Genomic DNA, 16,475 nt, shown 5'->3' with positions numbered 1-16,475 from the left:
GACCACGCCCCCTCTGGCCACGCCCACCCGCCTCCACCTGCCCGCACCAGCGAGGTCCTCCGGGCAGCGCAGAGCGGCGCGCGGGGAAGGGGGCGGGGCTAGAGGTGGCCCCGCCCCCGAGGCGTCGCTGCGGCGCCGGAAGCGGCGCGGCCCCGCTGGCGCTGAGGCTTCACGGGGCGGCGGCGGCAGCGCCGAGCCGGGCCCTGCCCTGCCCCGGCGCTGCCCAGTCCTGCTCGGCTCCGCTTCGCCTCGCCTCGCCTCGCCTCAGCTTCCCCGCGCGGACCGTGAGTAGCGCGGCCGGCGCTCACCCTCCGGGCCGCTATCCCGAAGGGCGTGCTTTCCCCCCCTCCCCCACCCCGGCTCCGTGGGGGCCGCTGCTCCTCGCCGGCTCCGTCCTCGAACGCCTGGGTCTCCCTCCCCACCGCTTTTCGCGACCCCTCCCGGCAGCCTTGTCCCCTTCCCTCCTCTTCCGAGAGCCTGGGTCCCTCTGCGATACCCCACCTCCTCGCTCCGGCGTCCCTTTGCCCTTCCCCTGAGGGCTCTGGTTCCCCCCAAGTCTTCCTCCCCACCCCGTAACCGGTGCTCCCCACCCTACCTGGCCACGCTGGGGGGTCCCTGTGCTCCAGCCAGGCCCCTGGCTCTGCCGAGCCTCCACCTCCCGCCCCAGGCTCGGTGGGTTGTGTGGGGAGCGTGGCCTTGCTTGGGCACAGCCCCTCTGCCCCAGGATCTCCAGCAGGTCTGTGGCCCAGCTCTGGCCTCCATATCTAGACTGGCTGTACCCCTCTTAGTGGGGGTGGTGCTGCTTCGCAGCCCTGCTGCTGCAGTGGGGAGGGTGCCTCTCCGCACCAGAGACCCTGCAGGCCCGTGTGGTTAGTGATGGCACCGCTATAACACCTGCCAGTCTGGGGACTACTACAGGCCTCTTGGCCACTTTGTATTTCCAGAGGGTGGGAGTGGGCCCAGTGCACTACGGCAGCCTTGCTGAGGGGGTGGTCTGGAGCAGAGGTCCTTGCTGCCCCATGGGTTCAAGGGCTTCCCATCGCCCCACTTGCAGTCCTCCAGCAAAACCTGACTTCATGGATCGCTGGCTGAGGGTGCTGCAAGTGGGGAGGCTTCGTGGGACTTTTGAGTGCCACTCGTGGCCACTGCTTGTGCCAGGCCCTGTTTCTGCTGGGGACAGGGTTTGAACCCGTTTGCCTCCCTCACCCTGCGCCTGTCCTGTCCTGGCAGGGAGCCCCGATGGACACGAGAGCGGAGCAGAGCGCGTCCTGACCCCTGTCCAACGCGGCTGCCCCTGCGCCAGCCCCTGTGACTATGGACGAGTGGAAGCTCAACCCTGCCATCAAGCCCCACAAGAAGCGCAGCTGGTACCTCGCCTGGAAGTACAAGCTGATGAACCAGCGCACGCTGCGAAAGCTGTGCCAGGTGCGTAACCCACCAGCCTGTGGTGGATTAGGGAGGATAATCTATAGGGTTTACAAGCTCATGGAGCAGCTGCATGGGTGGAGGTGCGCCTGCTGGCAGTCCTGGATGACCTAACATGCTGAGGAAGCATAACTTGTCCCCCAAAAAGCTATATCCAGTGGCTTTGTGCCCATGTGTGGAACGATCTGCCATGTCTAGCAGCTCCTTCCAGCTGCGAATGGACCTGTTGGGTGGCTATGGCAGGAGATACAATTATCCAGGCATCCTTGGGAGGCTTTCAGCTAGAAACCTGAGCAGTTTCTCCCTTCGTGGTTCTGGACTGTGCCAAGTCCAGCAGTGCTCAGCGTGCAGGGGGAAACCACCCCATCCCGTTAGGTTTGGAAACTAAACCTGGTACAACAGGTGGACAGAGAAAATAGGGCTGAGTAACGGGATCTCGTGCCCCAGAGGCAGCTGGCGTCTGGAAAGCTGCGGGCCTGGTTGCTTGTGCTGTAAAAAGGCTAATCCTCAGCAGAGCCAGCGTCCTAGGGGGTGTCTGGGGGCGTAAGGACAGGGAGGGTTTGTCCCATGGCAGCAAGTTGCAGAAGAGGGGCCGTTCCTGAGATGAGCAAAGCTCAGTGAAATCTGGCAGTTGGTTTCTGTGGGAGGGCGCAGGGGAGGGTTTTGTGTGTGCCTGGGAGAATGAAGGCTCACGAGGGCTCCCTGGAGAAGGAGACTGCTCAGTCTTGCATCCACTGGGGTGCTCAGGGCTTGGGAACAGGCCTGGTCGTTCAGGCAGGCATTGCTCATAGCACTGGGGCTAGAGCCTATCTGCTGTCATCTCCCTCTTTCATGGCACTGCTGTGGCTTATAATACAGATGAAAATTGAGCTTAAAATATGGAAACTAGAGCTGAAACTATGGAGTAGCCAGGTCTACAGTAGCTGGGCCTCTGTCAGCAGCTCTGACTGAGTCACTTTTGCTAGACTCCGTTGCTAGTCCTGCTTATGGTGCCTCATTTGCTCTGGCCGCCTGGGCTGTGGGGCTGCTTCCCGGCCTATCCAGGACTGACCAGCATCCCTAGCCAGCACTGCAGCTCTAAGATCATCCTTTCGGCTGTGGCCAGATGTGCTCTTGCAGCTTACACCTGCAGGCGGATCATTTCCCAACATGGCATGTTGGTGGCCCAAGTTTTCCTGTCTCAGAAGAGGTCCTTTTAGCATGGAGTAGTTTCTACTTTACGCTGGGTTCAAATACTAGGGAAAAGACTGAAATCATGGAAGAGAAAAAGAAGATGCGTTTTAATAAATAGAGGTGCTTGTAGAAATGTTGTAGTCTTTTCTCCCTCCCCTTGCTCTGGGAGCAACAGGGCCACGGGAAATGGCGATGCTCGTGTTGGGGGTTCCCATGAACTGGTCTGTAGCCCCAGGACCTTCCCATAACTCTCTGCATCAGCATCCATGTGGGTTGCCTTGGTTTGCTGCAGACAGTAAGGCTGCGGGCAGTTCTCTGCAGCCTGTGGTGCAGTGCGGTTTATTGAAGTCAGAACTTACCTTCTTGCCTTTGCCTTGCCTTAGTCACGTGGCATCTCCTTTCCCTCCGAATACCCTGGATACGTCCTCTGGTTGCAGAGGGAGAGACAAGAGTTGTGATGCTGCGGGAGAGGCAGAAGTTAAGTTTACCGTGGGAGCTGTAACTCTGAGTTACAAAACGCTTTGCATGCAGAGACCCTCAACCTTGACACAATATTTTAGCAGCAATCTGCTCGCCAATCTGGAAGCAGTGACACATTGGAAGTGGATTAATTCTCATGTATCAAGAGTTCAGTGCTCTCCAGCTAATGAAAGCATTTCACTCGAAAACCCGGTCACCTGTATTTCTTCGTCTTTGCCTTTTCCCAGAAGAAAACAGGGGAAATGACAGATGCTTATGATTCCTTGCAAGATCTCCTTGGGGTGCCCTGCAGCATATGCCAAGGAGGTGGCCTGATCTTGGGGTTGTTACTTAGAAGTTGGTAACACAAAGCATCCTGCATTGCAGACGGGTGCTGTCCTCTTCCTGCTTGTGACTGTAATTGTGAACATCAAGCTGATCTTGGACACCAGGAGAGCTGCTTATGAGGAGGAAGAGGAGTCTGCACAAGACTACGGTGAGGGGCAGCATCTTGCTTTTCTTTGAAAGCAAGGAAACTGGAGGGAGGGAAGTAATTTCTTTAAGTCAAGGCAAACTTGTGACCAGTCACAGCACAAAAGACAGGTCTGTGCCTGTGGGTTTAATAAAAGTGAATAGAAAAGGCTCTTCCCATTCCTTTTGTGTCTACTCAAGTCTTCAGCACGTTTGTCTGCAGAGGTCTGTGTGGGGATAGCTGGGGCCTGACCTGCCGCTGTTTTGGATTTCCCTTACCTGTCGTCCCCATAGATTCTGACCCATGGCTTGCTGGTCTGGGATACCTGGTGGGCAGGACCTCCTGGAGGCTTGGCTGGGCTAGTGCCAAGCAAGAACACGCCAGAGGTGCTTTGCCTGGTTGAGACTGGGCATTTCTCCCCTGTAGATGACGAGTTGCTGAATGTGGAGGTCCCTAGGCACCCTGTCAGCAACAAGAAGGTCTTGGATGTCGAGGTGTACTCCAGCCGTTCGAAGGTCTACGTAGCTGTGGATGGGACGACAGTAAGTGACGGGTTCTGGCTGTTCCTGTGAGCAGAGGATGGGTGGAGCTAAATGAGCAAAACCTCAAGCAGCGGGTGGTGAGAGTGTTTCTGTGGCTGGCAAGAAGGTCAGGAGTGGATCCCCCTCCTGCCTCCAGGACTGTGGAGGTGTTGTCCCACTTTGTCTTCTACTCTGGCATCCATCGCTGCCTGGAGCAAAGCCAAAATGTCACAGGAGAGAGACTTGCCCCTTGCCTGGGGGCTCTGCTGTGCTGAATGTGCAGGGAGTAAGAGGTCTTGGCATATGCTTCTCATTGCTTCTTCACTTGTAGGTCCTGGAAGATGAGGCTCGGGAGCAGGGAAGAGGGATCCATGTCATCGTCTTAAATCAAGCTACGGTAAAGCATCCTTGCATGTCTGCATTTGTCTTTCTTATTGTGCAGTGTTTGTCCTTGCTTTTGTCCTTTAACTGTTGGGGGCGTGAGGCAAAGGGCAGCCAGGAGAGAAGTCCCCAAATGCTTGTTTGCCTGTAGTTTCCAGAGCACAACATGGTCACCCAGAGGGTCCCTGCAGTGCTTGTCTTGTGCTTGCCTAGCTGTCCTTGGGGAGTAGGCAGGAGAGGAGTTGTGAGGTTGGGTAACACTGTCCCATGGACCTGAGTGCACTTCTTGTCATGTGTGAAGGCCCAATGGCTGAATTTGCCTGGGGACTAACTCCCTGACATACCAGAAAAATAACTCATTGTGTTGCTCAGGGACTGAAGCTCCCAGGACAGACTTCCATAATTCTGCATGTCCTGGCTGTGTAGCACTTAAGACACATCTGGTGTTTGAATACCAACAGGGTCACGTGATGGCCAAGAGGGTCTTTGACACCTATTCTCCCCATGAAGATGAAGCCATGGTACTTTTCCTCAACATGGTTGCCCGGGGCCGTATCCTGATCTTCACCATTAAGGTATGTGACCTAATTGTCAAAAGAAAAAGTCATCTTGAGTCAGGATGCCCTGAAGCTCATCTGGGAAATTGTTTCCTGAATGTCATCAGGCATTCCCAGGGCTAAATGTGACATCCCCACTGGTCTATGCCCCCCTGGCTGGATCACCTCCCTTGTCCTCATGCTCACCCTTGTTACTACAGATACTGCTGTGTGCCCAGAAAGGCAGGAGAGCTAAAAGCAGATATGTCAGAGCCCGCAGCAATAAACAAGAGGTTAGATGGGGACTGGACATGAGGAAATATAAAGATGTGGTGGTTCCAGTTCCAGGCTTTGGCACAGGGCACCGTGGACTGTGCTGGCTCTGGGCTGCTGCGTGAGCAGCGCTGTGCTGCTTTTGAGTTTAGCTGTGTGAACACATGCCCTGCTTGAGAACAATTTGGTCTCAAGGAAACAGGAGTCTGCGAGTTCTCTGACCTCCCTGTGGGTCACGAGGAAGCCACTGGCGCATTTAGTGGCACAGTGACCTTAGGAACCTGCTCTTGCAGGCTTCTGGTTCATCTGGTTCAACGGTAGGAGTGGGCCCTGTACCTCTTTGGTATTGAACGTGAGACTTTCCTTGCCGGCATCAGGAGACAGACCTCAGCTGCAGGGTTGTGTTTTGTTCCAGGATGAAGGTTCCTTTCACCTCAAAGACACAGCAAAGAATGTCCTGAAAAGCCTGGGGAGCCAAGTTGCACCATTCCTGAGCTGGAGAGATATGTGGACATTTGTGGGGAAGAAGGGAGGTGAGTGTAGCAGAGGCCAGGAGAGGGTTCATGTCTCCTTTTTTTGGGCAGAAGCCATGTGAAGACAAATCCAGCCCATCCCCAATACACTGTGTGAGCAGGAAACAAGTCACAGGGAGCGGCAGCTCTGTTCCTGGGGGTGAGGGAGGGGATGGAGGCAAAGCATGTCCCTTCAGCTGCTTGCCAGAGGCTGATGGGAGAAGGTGCCAAGCTGCCAGCCTGAGCTACAGCCCCTGGTTGTGCCTTCACACAATGGGGCTGGGTGTTTCCAGATAGTCCTGACCCTGTGTCCCTGCTCCAGGGGAAGTATATGGGGAGAAACATGCCAAGTCGCCGGCCCTCTCAACATGGGGTGACCCTGTGCTGCTGAAGACAGAAGTTCATCTGACATCTATGGAAGGTAAGAAGTACACTCTTCTCTTGCAGTGCCAGGTATCTCTGGGAGATGTCTGCCTGCTGCTCTTGGTGGTTTTGAGTCAAAGCTGTGGGTGTGTTAGCAATATCCCAGGATGGATTTAAGGCCATTTGGGATGGGGATGGTAACTTTTAAAACTGGGCCAGCTTCCTTTCTTCCTGCTTTCATGGCAATCCTAGGCATGATTGTTGAGAAAGATGAGGATGGGGAAGTGGGGACATGGTCTCGCCATCTGTCACCTCTCCAAACCAGGCCTGGTCTGGTCTTTTCTGACTGTTGTCCTTGAACGTGGCCCATTGCTGCTCAGAGAGGCCATATGATGGGGCCATATGATGAATGACTGCTGTGGCTATATCCTGTTTGCCCATAGCGATAAGGAGTGTCTTGGTGATGGCTGAGCCCAGGGAGAGCCATCTGTGTGGCAGTGCAGCCTGCAGCCTGGAGCACATGAGGTAAGGCCATGGGGGATGAGCAGTCTGTTTTTTCTCCTTGGTGCCTCCAGATGCTGAGTGTCATTGGCCTGACACAGAGCTGAACCGCCGCCGGAAGAGGTTCTGCAGCAAAGTAGAAGGTTATGGTAGCGTCTGCAGCTGCAAAGACCCCACACCCATTGAGTTCAACCCTGATCCCGTGAGTGCAGGGGAAGAGTATTCAGGGAGGGCTCCAGGAGGGTGGGCTGGGCTGGACCAGGTGTGTTTGCAGCTCAAATGCAGAGCCCTGTCCTTAAGTACCTGGTACTTAAGGACAGGTGAAAACTGCCCCCCTGCAAGCTCTTAGCCCCAGCAAAGGTAAGGAGAATACACGTGGTCAGGTCATGCGGGGTAAGGGGAGTTCCCTTGCCCTACATCTGCCCTGAGCTGCCAGGTTACCATGGCTCTGGGGACCTCAGTGTGAGCAGCACAGCCTGTACATTTGAAGACAGAGCAGCTATGATGGCCTTTGGGATCAGTCCTTGGCTCAGGATGGTATCTGGATGTCCTTGGCACAGTGCTGAAGGGTTTGGACAAAGATCTCCAGATGGTTGCAAGTTGGGATTTGGGAGCTGGGTCTGAAGTGGAATGAAGGAGGGAAGCTGGCAGGGTTTCCAACGGTGCTGAGTGGAGTCCTGGTTGGTTGGTGTGGTCCTGAGCCAAGGTGTAGGACCGTGCAGCTCCGCTGTTTAGCAGCGGGGCTGATCCCTGTCCCTTGGATCCTGCTTTCAGTGGCATGGCCTCCCCCAATCCCACTCGCTTACACACATTTTTCTTCTCCAGCTCAAAGACAATAAAGTCTTCGATGTGCCTGTAGCTGTTATTGCAGGGAACCGCCCCAACTACCTGTACAGGTAAGCATTTCCAGGGGACGGGGCTTCTCTGCTCTGTGCCACAAGACCAGGTATGGCCCAAGCCCTCCCCTTCATCCTGCCGGCAGGATACAGCCGCTTCCTGGGGCTGTGTGAGCAACACAGGCAGAACCTGCTTGGACAGATCCCAGGGTCCTTGGCCATGGGAAAGGGAAGAGCCCAAGGACAGTGGGTCCTGTTCGCTTACTGTGTGCCCTTTTCCCCACCCCAAGGGATCCCTACCCTTCTGCTGAGTGGCCTGGGCCCACTGGGGCTATGGGCTCAGGCCCCTCGATCTCTCCCTAGGATGCTGCGCTCCTTGCTGTCAGCTCAGGGCGTCAATCCGCAGATGATCACAGTCTTCATCGACGGGTACTATGAGGTAAGAGCACTCCCAGAGGTCCCTGTAGCCAGGTCCTTGGTCCCCCAGGAGAGAGTAGGTGGTGCTGGCCCAGTCCTTGGTGGGTGGCAGGCTATGAACGCCTTCACCTTCCTCCTGCTGTGGATCACACTGCTCCTCACCCGCTCCTACACAAAGTCAGTCAGCTTAGCCAAGCCATGGGTGTGGATAAAGCTGCCTTGGCTCTTCCCAAAGCCCAAATTTTGCATCTCCATGTCAGAGAGAGGCTGGTGTGCAGGAAAGAAGTGGTCATGCTGGGCTCTCCCCCGCCCTGTTTCTTGTTTGATGAGTGTCGCCAGCCTGGGTGTAACACTGCCTGTCCAGCTCCCTCACATGCAGCAGAACGAACCAGTCCAGCTGTGCCTGTCCAACTCCACTCTCAGTAAGAGATGAAGAGACCCATAACAATCTGTTTTCACAAGGCTCGTGGAAGCTGCAGACAGGTAGAGGAGAGCTGGTCCTTTAGAGAGCAAAGATCTTCCTGTCAGCTCAACCTTACAAAGCCCTGGAAGATCCCTCTGCAAGCCCTGGCTGTCTGGCAGCAGGATGTGCTCTGCTACAGGCCTTTCGCATCCTAGTAGGTCTCAGCAGGTTTCCAGCCCTCATCTCTGCAGCAGCCTGTGAGGTTTTGTCTGGTTGCCTTGTGGAGGCTGGGAAGGGAACAGGCTTGTTCCCTTTCAGACTTCTCCCACCACTGCCAGGTTGTGGGGCTGGGGGAGCTGGTGTGTTTATGCAGGCTCTTACTGCAGCATAACAGAGTGCTTAAAGATAGCAGCATCCATTGCCATGGCAACTGGAGCAGCATCCCTCAGCTACGAGGGGGCAGCCTGAACGCTCCTGCTGCCATGGTGGATACCAGGGAAAGGGGTAACGGTTGGTGCAATGGGAGCTCCTTCTCTCATTTGTGGCTAGCAAGTGGGATGGACAGTGTTCCTGGCTATACCTGTCTTCTTTCTGCACTGTCCGTGGGGGACCAGGGATTTGGGCTTCTCAGGTATTCTTGGATACAACTTTGAATCTGCAAACTAGTAGGGCTAACAGAAATTTATGGTGATATTTAAGGGCTAAGAGGGTTTGGTGAGTTCCTTGCTGTGGGGTCTTTGGCACAGCATTATTTGGAGCCCCTCTTGCCCGCAGGAGGACAGCCACGCGTAGGAGGTCCCACAGGCCTATTCTTGGTGTCCCAGGGAGCTGGCGCTGCTTAGAGGGTGGGGAGAATGTATCTAGACCCACACATTGATGGGCTGTGTACCTTCCTGCTGCAGGAGCCGATGGATGTCGTGGAACTGTTTGGTCTCTCAGGAATCCAGCACACTCCTATCAGCATTAAAAACGCTAGAGTTTCCCAGGTGAGAGACCTTTCACAAGTCCTGGGGGAGTTATTTCCTGGGACAGTATTCAAGGAGGGCAGGCTTAGCCCCGCATCTGTGCCAGGCTACCCTTCCCTGTGGGCCGGGGTTTGATGCTAACACAGGCAATAATCTGCCTTTTCTTGTAGCACTACAAAGCCAGTCTGACTGCAACCTTCAACCTGTTCCCGGTGAGTGAGACCTCTGCCCGGGCCCTGTCTAGCTGCTCACCTGTGGGAGCAAGACAGTGCAGGGTTTCCCTGGGAGAGCGGTATCTGTGACCCCCGCCTCACAGGAGCTGGAATCAGCCCCATGGGGTAGGGAACAGCACAGGCAGGGGACACTGCTTAGTGTCTCTGCTCTGTTCTGTTCTTCATCTTTCTGACGTCTCTCCTTGCCCTGCAGGATGCTAAATTTGCTGTGGTTCTGGAGGAAGATCTTGACATTTCTGTTGACTTCTTCAGGTAAAGCGGTGGGTCTCTGAGCTCCTGTTTGGGTGGGATGTTTCCTTAGGAGCTCTCTGTCTGCTCAGGAGAGGCCAGATCCCTGCCATGCTGTAGCTGGCCTATCCGAGGCTGAGCAGTGACCAGGCAACAGCTGTAACAGCTCTGCTTGCAGAGAGGTCAGTTCTTGAATCCACTGTCCTGGCACTCAATGCAGGGTATCTTTAGAGTCTGGGATCTCTTCCTGGTTTGCTTTTTGGGGCTGCTGATCCATTCTGTACACACATGGTTGAGGCTGCCCCATAGCAAGAGGACAGGGACAGTGTCTAACAGGGCTCCTGTTTTTTCTTAAGGAGGAGAAACCCTGGAACAGGAGACAATATTGTCATCCCCCCGCCCCACGGTGAGATGCAGCTTAGCTTGTTTGGGTGTTCTTTCCCTGATCTCAGAATAATGTCAGCCATCTCAGCCCAAGAAATAGCTTAAACAGTCCCAGCGGTTGTGGGTGCCTTGTCCTTTGGTGGAGAATTTGGTTTGGTTTGCCTTGGGGAAGGATGTTTGACCAGGAACCAGGAAACTCTTTCCTCAGCTTTCTGAGCCAGTCGATACACCTTCTGGAGGAGGATGAGAGCCTGTACTGCATCTCAGCTTGGAACGATCAGGTAAGTCGGGGAAGATGGGGGAGCAGGGACACCTCTGTCCTGTGTTGTTCCCAAGTCAGGCTGAGGTCCGAGTTCTGTCTGTAAAGCAGGATGTCATCCCCACCATCATCCTAGGTGGGTCCATCTCCCCAGCCCTAGACTTTTCAGAGGTGCCACTGCAAATCCCCATCCTGTCCTCGCTGTCTGCTTCCCAGTGGCTGTCCCCTGCTCCCTGTCCTGGAGGTCTCCATGGAGCAGGATGCCTCCTATTTTGGCAGGGTAGGGGTGTATTCAGGGTGCTGAATGCTCCCCATAACATCGCAGGGCTATGAGCACACGGCTGAGGACCCCTCGCTCCTGTACCGTGTGGAGACCATGCCAGGCCTGGGCTGGGTGCTCCGGAAGAGCCTGTACAAGGATGAGCTGGAGCCAAAGTGGCCAACCCCTGAGAAAGTGAGTACCCTAGAGGGACCCTGTACCCCCATCTCTGCCCATCATCAGTCCCTGATCATCACTTGGTCCCTGTGGGTACAGCTCTTGGAGGGGCCCTGGTTCTCTCTGACCTTCTACTGGGAAGGCTGCCCAAGCAGAAAGGATTTGGGACAGACAGTAACTTGAGGACCATGTTACCAGCCACAGGGCTGGCTGGAACAGCCCAGGCAGGCTGGAGCTAAAGGGGCTAGAGCTGATGTGGGCAGCCAGAAGGGTCTCTGGACCGCCACTCTACCAAATGATGTCCCCAGACTTGAGTGTGAGTGGCAGTATCCCCTCCACAGCTCTGGGACTGGGACATGTGGATGCGGATGCCCGAGCAGCGTAAAGGCCGGGAGTGCATCATCCCTGATGTCTCGCGCTCCTACCACTTCGGCATCGTGGGGCTCAACATGAACGGCTACTTTCATGTGAGTGACCTCCCTCAGCCCCCATGCCCTGTCCTGGTGCTGAGCTCTGACAGCCACCTTTCCGGGTAGCCGGGGATGCTTGAGGTGACGTCCAGCTGCTGCTGACTCCTTACTGAATCCTGTTTTCCTCCCCTCCTCTCTCTTCCTCCTAGGAAGCCTATTTCAAGAAGCACAAGTTCAACACAGTTCCAAATGTCCAGCTTAAAAATGTGGAGAGGTGAGTGCTGGTCACCAGGAGATCTGGATGAAACAGCTGCTTGACCTGACCCTTGTCCCGTTGTGCTGGGGACACTTCCCTTCCTTCTGAAACAGCAGCCATAACTTCCAGCCCAGCACGCTTGGCCTCCTCTGGGGAATCCTTGTGGTGGTTTTTGTGAGGTTGAGTTCAGCTACCCCATGCTCCTCGTGGATGTGTTGAAGGGTCATGTTTTTGCTGACACATCCTCCAGGATATGTGGCAGTCCCTGCTCTCCATTCATTGGCTCCAACCTGTCGTCTTGTATTACACTGGGGCAGTCTTAAGTGTGGATCATCTTGGGATGATCCCTGCTTCTCAGACTGTCTGACTCTGCCCTGATCTCTGTGCTCTCTCCTCCAATAGCTTGAGGAAGGATGCCTACGAGACTGAAATTCATCGGCTCCTGGGGTGAGTGCCTGCAGGGAGGTTGGGACACCTCGGGGCACACTGAGTGAACCAAACAGGACAGAAGAAAGAGTGGGGGTGGCCCTGGCAGCCCCAGCCAGGGCTTACCTGTATGAAGTACCCTGCAGTGGGAACAGGGAGGAGGTGAGATCCCTCTCACTCCTTTTCTGTTTCCACAGTGAAGCTGAGGTCTTGGACCACAGCAAGAACCCCTGTGAGGACTCCTTTGTGCCCGACACTGAGGGCAGGGTCTATGTCATGTTCATCAGGATGGAGCAGGAAGCAGATTTCACCACCTGGACGCAGCTTGCCAAGGTGAGGCTCCTGACATGTCCTGTCCTTACCCCTGCACTGATCTTGACATTTCTGGGAAACATCTGCCTGTTGTTCTTGGGTTTGTCCGTGGCCTTGGACACAGCTCAGCAAATAGATTCTTGCTGCCTGTGAGTGTTATTTAAGGTTTTGGTGTTTACAGAAGGCACTGGATCATCCAGGGCAGATGCTTGTCTTGGTGAAGATAAGTCTTATGACCTCCCTGTGTGGGAGCCCAGGGCCTGAGCTTGTCTGAATGATTCCATCACTTCTCTGGAGGTGATGGTCACCCCCCTGTCCTGAGCAGGAATGGGAACAGGTTCCCCCTCTTGTCTCTCTGATGGTGGCTGGAGGGGTGCTGCCCTGTGCTGCCCTGATCAAGGTGCCAGCGTCTCTGCTGTGTCTTGATGAGGACAGGAGTGGTGGCTCTTCCCTTGCCAGGGGACGCCTGGCCCTGATGTCTATCCCTAGGCTCTAATGCCTCTTCCTCCCTCCTTACCATCCTAGTGCCTCCACATCTGGGACCTGGATGTCCGTGGGAATCACAAGGGGCTGTGGCGGCTTTTCCGCAAGAAGAACCACTTCCTCGTGGTGGGGGTCCCTGCCTCCCCCTACTCGTGAGTATCAGGGGCATGACAACCTGAGTAATCCCCCATCCTCGTGGCACTGTCCCCTGCCCAGGGCACTGCATCCTCCACTTCTATCCCAGCCCAATCCTGGGGCATACCACCCATCTTCTCAGCAATCATTGTGGTGGGAGCAGTGACAGGACACATGCCCAGGGCTGGAGGATGTCCCAGTGGGAAGATCACAGCAGGGAGGAAGGCAGGGCTGTTGGGATCCTGAGGGAAACCACCACCCCTGCCTGCTCCCATCCAGCCTCCTCACCTGCAGGTCCAAGAAGCCCTCATCGGTGACACCAATCTATATGGAGCCCCCTGCCAAGGAGGAGGGGGCAGTGGCAGTGCCAGCAGTTGCTGCAGCAGAACAGACATGAGACTGGCAGCTGGGAAACAAGGGGGACCGGGAGAAGACGGAGACCTCCACGGTGCAGAGACAGAGGTGGCAGCAGCTCTTGGAGGCTGGTGACTGGACACAGACTCCCATTTCAGGCTGCAAAATGAGACCTCGGGCTCCCTCCAGCCCCCTATTGTGGTCTCCCTCTCACTGGACAGGGTACTTCCCTGTAGATATGCCATCCCCCCCATCCCACAAACTTTTTTTTTTTTTTTTTAACACAGACTCTTTACTAACGCTGCTCCCGTTGCCCCCTGGCTGGGCAAGGCTGGAGGAAGGAGATGCTCAGCTGAGGGCTAGAGGTGGCCTCGAGAGACACCTCTGCTTCCCTTTTTGGCCCCCAAGTCCTGAGAAGGCAGCATGCTGACGTGCAAGGGCTGCAGCCTACCAGCTGGGTGTTATTTATTAATTCTTGCCTGGCTGGCTCCATGCCCAGTGGTGAAGAGGGGATCTTCCAGCATGTCTTCTGTCTCCTGCACAATGGATGCACCTTGATGACTGTATACTGGGTTGGACATCTTCCCACACGCCGGCTTCGCTTCTTGGGTTGCAGCGAGTGGTGCAGCCCAGTTCATAGGCAAAAGGGAATACTGAAGAGGAGCTGAACTTGCTGTGGACGCATAGGGGATACCCCATACCCAGCATGAGGGCAGTCAGATGTCCCTTTCCTTTCTCTGCAGTTCTGGGAGCTGGAGATGACTATAGATGGAAGTGGACCGCGCTGTGCGCGCTGCGGCTCAAGCCCTCCTCACCCACCTTCTCTGTGGGGAGCAGCTCTGCCCCACGAGTCGTGGGAGGGGGGGTGAAAGTGCCTTGCAGAGTGTGATGGGAGCAGCAAGCGGACATCCCTGTGGCTGCAGGGACAAGATGGACTGGGATCTGCTGTAGCGAGAGATGCTGAGCTCTGGTGTGGTCCTTGCCTGTGGTACTGTATCCTGTCTCTCCCTCCTCCCTGGCCAGGTACCCCCAGATCTTGCTGAAGGCAGAGAGGGTTTGTTCTCCTGAATCCCCACCCTTACTGTGGTACGTTACTAGCAGGGAAGCTGTGAGCAGAGGTGGGATGGGTTCTCCTGCTGTGGTACACCCCTCATGGAGAGGGAGGGGGGGTCCTTATCCCCCCCCTCCTGTGCCTTAGGAAAGACCCCAGCATCCCCTTCCACCCCCAGCCACTTGGTACTAATGTCCTCCACCCCACTGGGGATGATCCTGGACCCCTTGCTCAGTGCACCTCCTTATCCATGCAGCAAGAGCTCTGTTCTCTGCCCAGGTCCCCTAGCCTTGGGCAGGGATGCTACCCCGTGGCAAGAGGAGTTGCTGCTCAGCCCTTTTCCTGTGGTTGCCGGGGCTCTTCCCCTTCGTTTTCTCACTGTGAACTGAGCGTCGGGGTCTACACTACACTAATTTATTTATTTATTGCGTGTGGGAAGGGGAGGAGAGCAGGAAAGCAGCGTAAAGAGCTGGCAGCCCCCAGCCTGCATGGGGGCAGTTGTTGGGAGGCTTGTCCCCCTGGCTCCATCCTCTGTTCCTCTCCTTCCTCCCTTGCCCAGCATAGGAATAATTGTGAGCCTGGGAGATCTACTCTTTGGCCAAAATGAGCCCTCTGTGGGCACATCTTTTGTGTGACTGCAGGGACTCTGACCCTCGTGGTCCCTTGCATGCCTGTCCCAGCAGCAGGGATGGGATGGATACAGGAGGGGAACAAGGGGGTGCAGGGTGGCACCCCTGAGACTGTGGTAGTGGGCTTGGGTTCAGCCCTGCCCACCTCTGCCACCCCCAGTGCTGCCCTTTGCTGGGACCCTGCTCTGGCAGCCAGTGGGGAGGGGTGGCCTCTGCACCGGCCCTCGGGGTAAAGCAGGTTCTTTCAGCGTGATGGGAAAAGGGATGCGGCTTCTTCCTGGGGAAAGCAGCTCCCTCCCCATACCCTGCTTTGGAAGAACTTCCACGGCTCTCCACCATGATGCTCTTTCCTTGGCATTTCTATTCCCAAGGCCCTATTTCCCTTCTCCCTGAAACTAAATGCACCACCACCCCCCCCTTTCTCTTCTTCTCTGGCATGGCTCAGGCTTGGCTTCTTCCTAATCCCTCTTGGGGCTGGGGAAGGTGGGCCTAAGGATAGGGAATGGCTAAAGGTGAGTTCTCCTCTCTGCTACCTGCCCAGCGGTGGCCAGGGGGCCATGGCTCCCTGCTCTCCGCGGCAGCAGGACTTGCCTGGTGGGCTTCAAGCTCCCCTCTCTCCACACACTACGATGGGCCCACTGGGTGCTGTTCTCCCTCCCTCCCTGTTTCTCCAGCAAGGCTCTGGTGTGGTGGCCAGCATAGGGCCAGGTGCGTGGGCATCCCCAGGGCTTGCAGCTTTCTGAATCGAATTATTTTTTCAAGAGTAAACACTGCAAAGCTGTTGAGCCTCGTGTGTTTCATGGCTGGCTTTGTGCACGGCCCAGGGCCACCTGCCTGGACAGGACAGACCCCTGTCCTGTTTCTGCCCTGTGCAACGCAGGGCTAGCCGTGGGCTAACAGTGGCCCTAGGCCCCTGCCCTGTGGCTCCTGTGCCAGCAGAGGTCCTCCAAGCTGTGCTGTGCCGTACGGTGCCAGAGCGGCTGGTACAAGTTTACAAGCTGTTTTCCTCCTCAAGTTTTTATGACTCTTATCTTCAGTTCAGCAACTGACGGAAACTCTTGACCAGCTGCCTGGGAGCTCTTGCTTGGTGTAACTAGCCCCTGTGTTCCCCCTGGCACCTCCCGCTGCTGTTCCCGGAGAAATGCAAACTTGTGACCCTCAGCTCCTGGCTTGATGTCCCCTTGGGGGTCAGCAGGGTGAAGGGGCTACTTGTCCTAAGGTGGGGGATAACGAGCTGCCAGCCACAGGACTTGTGCCCCACCCTCCATCGGTCTGAGCCCCGTGGGGCTGGGCTGCATTTCTGGCCTCGCTGGTGGATTTGGGTTTTCCTTTGAGGGAAATGGGGTCTTGGAATGAGGACCCCCCTGCCCAAGGTCACAGCAGAAGGGATATTGTAGCTGGAGGGGTCGGGGCCCCTGGCATCAACCAGCTACAGCTGGAGCTGAGACCTGACAATTCATGTTGTGCCACACCAGTGCCAGCCCCCCACTTCCCACTGCTCCTGAGCTGGTTGTGGCTGGAGATGGCAAAGCAAAAGCAGGGGCTGCAGGAGGGACCTCATTCTCCAAAACCACCTTGCTCCTCCCCAGGGGGGTGGGTGCGGACAGGGGCGATACAAAGCCAAGCGAGGCCCAAGCTTGGT

At 56.0% G+C, this 16,475-nt stretch overlaps 1 protein-coding gene across 3 annotated transcripts; it reads left to right on the top strand.

The window, feature by feature from the left end:
• Positions 1-142: 142 nt before the first annotated feature.
• POMGNT1 (protein O-linked mannose N-acetylglucosaminyltransferase 1 (beta 1,2-)) lies at positions 143-15,618 on the top strand. 3 transcript variants are annotated; one of them, XR_008468156.1, is made up of 23 exons: positions 143-284; positions 1,231-1,425; positions 3,445-3,553; positions 3,956-4,071; positions 4,382-4,447; positions 4,893-5,006; positions 5,656-5,773; positions 6,075-6,173; positions 6,691-6,818; positions 7,442-7,512; positions 7,816-7,891; positions 9,175-9,258; positions 9,408-9,449; positions 9,664-9,722; positions 10,291-10,363; positions 10,667-10,795; positions 11,119-11,244; positions 11,397-11,461; positions 11,846-11,890; positions 12,067-12,202; positions 12,707-12,816; positions 13,094-13,375; positions 13,897-15,618. XR_008468156.1 is itself a non-coding variant. In XM_054212545.1 (22 exons), exons 2-22 carry the CDS (start codon positions 1,315-1,317, stop codon positions 13,913-13,915), a joined length of 1,896 nt encoding a protein of 631 aa, XP_054068520.1. In that variant the 5' UTR covers positions 143-284; positions 1,231-1,314; the 3' UTR covers positions 13,916-15,618. The 3 variants fall into 3 exon arrangements, 2 of the variants coding, with proteins under 2 accessions (XP_054068520.1, XP_054068519.1); XM_054212545.1 differs by lacking the exon at positions 13,094-13,375; XM_054212544.1 differs by having other exon boundaries at positions 13,094-15,618.
• The last annotated feature ends 857 nt before the right edge of the window (positions 15,619-16,475 follow it).

The sequence above is a fragment of the Rissa tridactyla genome, chromosome 8 (assembly GCF_028500815.1).
Source record: "Rissa tridactyla isolate bRisTri1 chromosome 8, bRisTri1.patW.cur.20221130, whole genome shotgun sequence".
Lineage (NCBI taxonomy): Eukaryota > Metazoa > Chordata > Aves > Charadriiformes > Laridae > Rissa > Rissa tridactyla.
Note: the sequence above shows the minus strand (reverse complement) of the source record. Positions and strands in the feature narration are given on the sequence as shown.

Coding starts and splice junctions, on each gene's coding strand:
- POMGNT1 (XM_054212544.1), top strand. CDS start 1,315: ATGGACGAGTGGAAGCTCAACCCTGCCATCAAGCCCCACAAGAAGCGC. Junction 10,364..10,666: donor TCTCAGCTTGGAACGATCAG/GTAAGTCGGGGA, acceptor ATAACATCGCAG/GGCTATGAGCACACGGCTGA. Junction 11,462..11,845: donor CAGCTTAAAAATGTGGAGAG/GTGAGTGCTGGT, acceptor CTCCTCCAATAG/CTTGAGGAAGGATGCCTACG.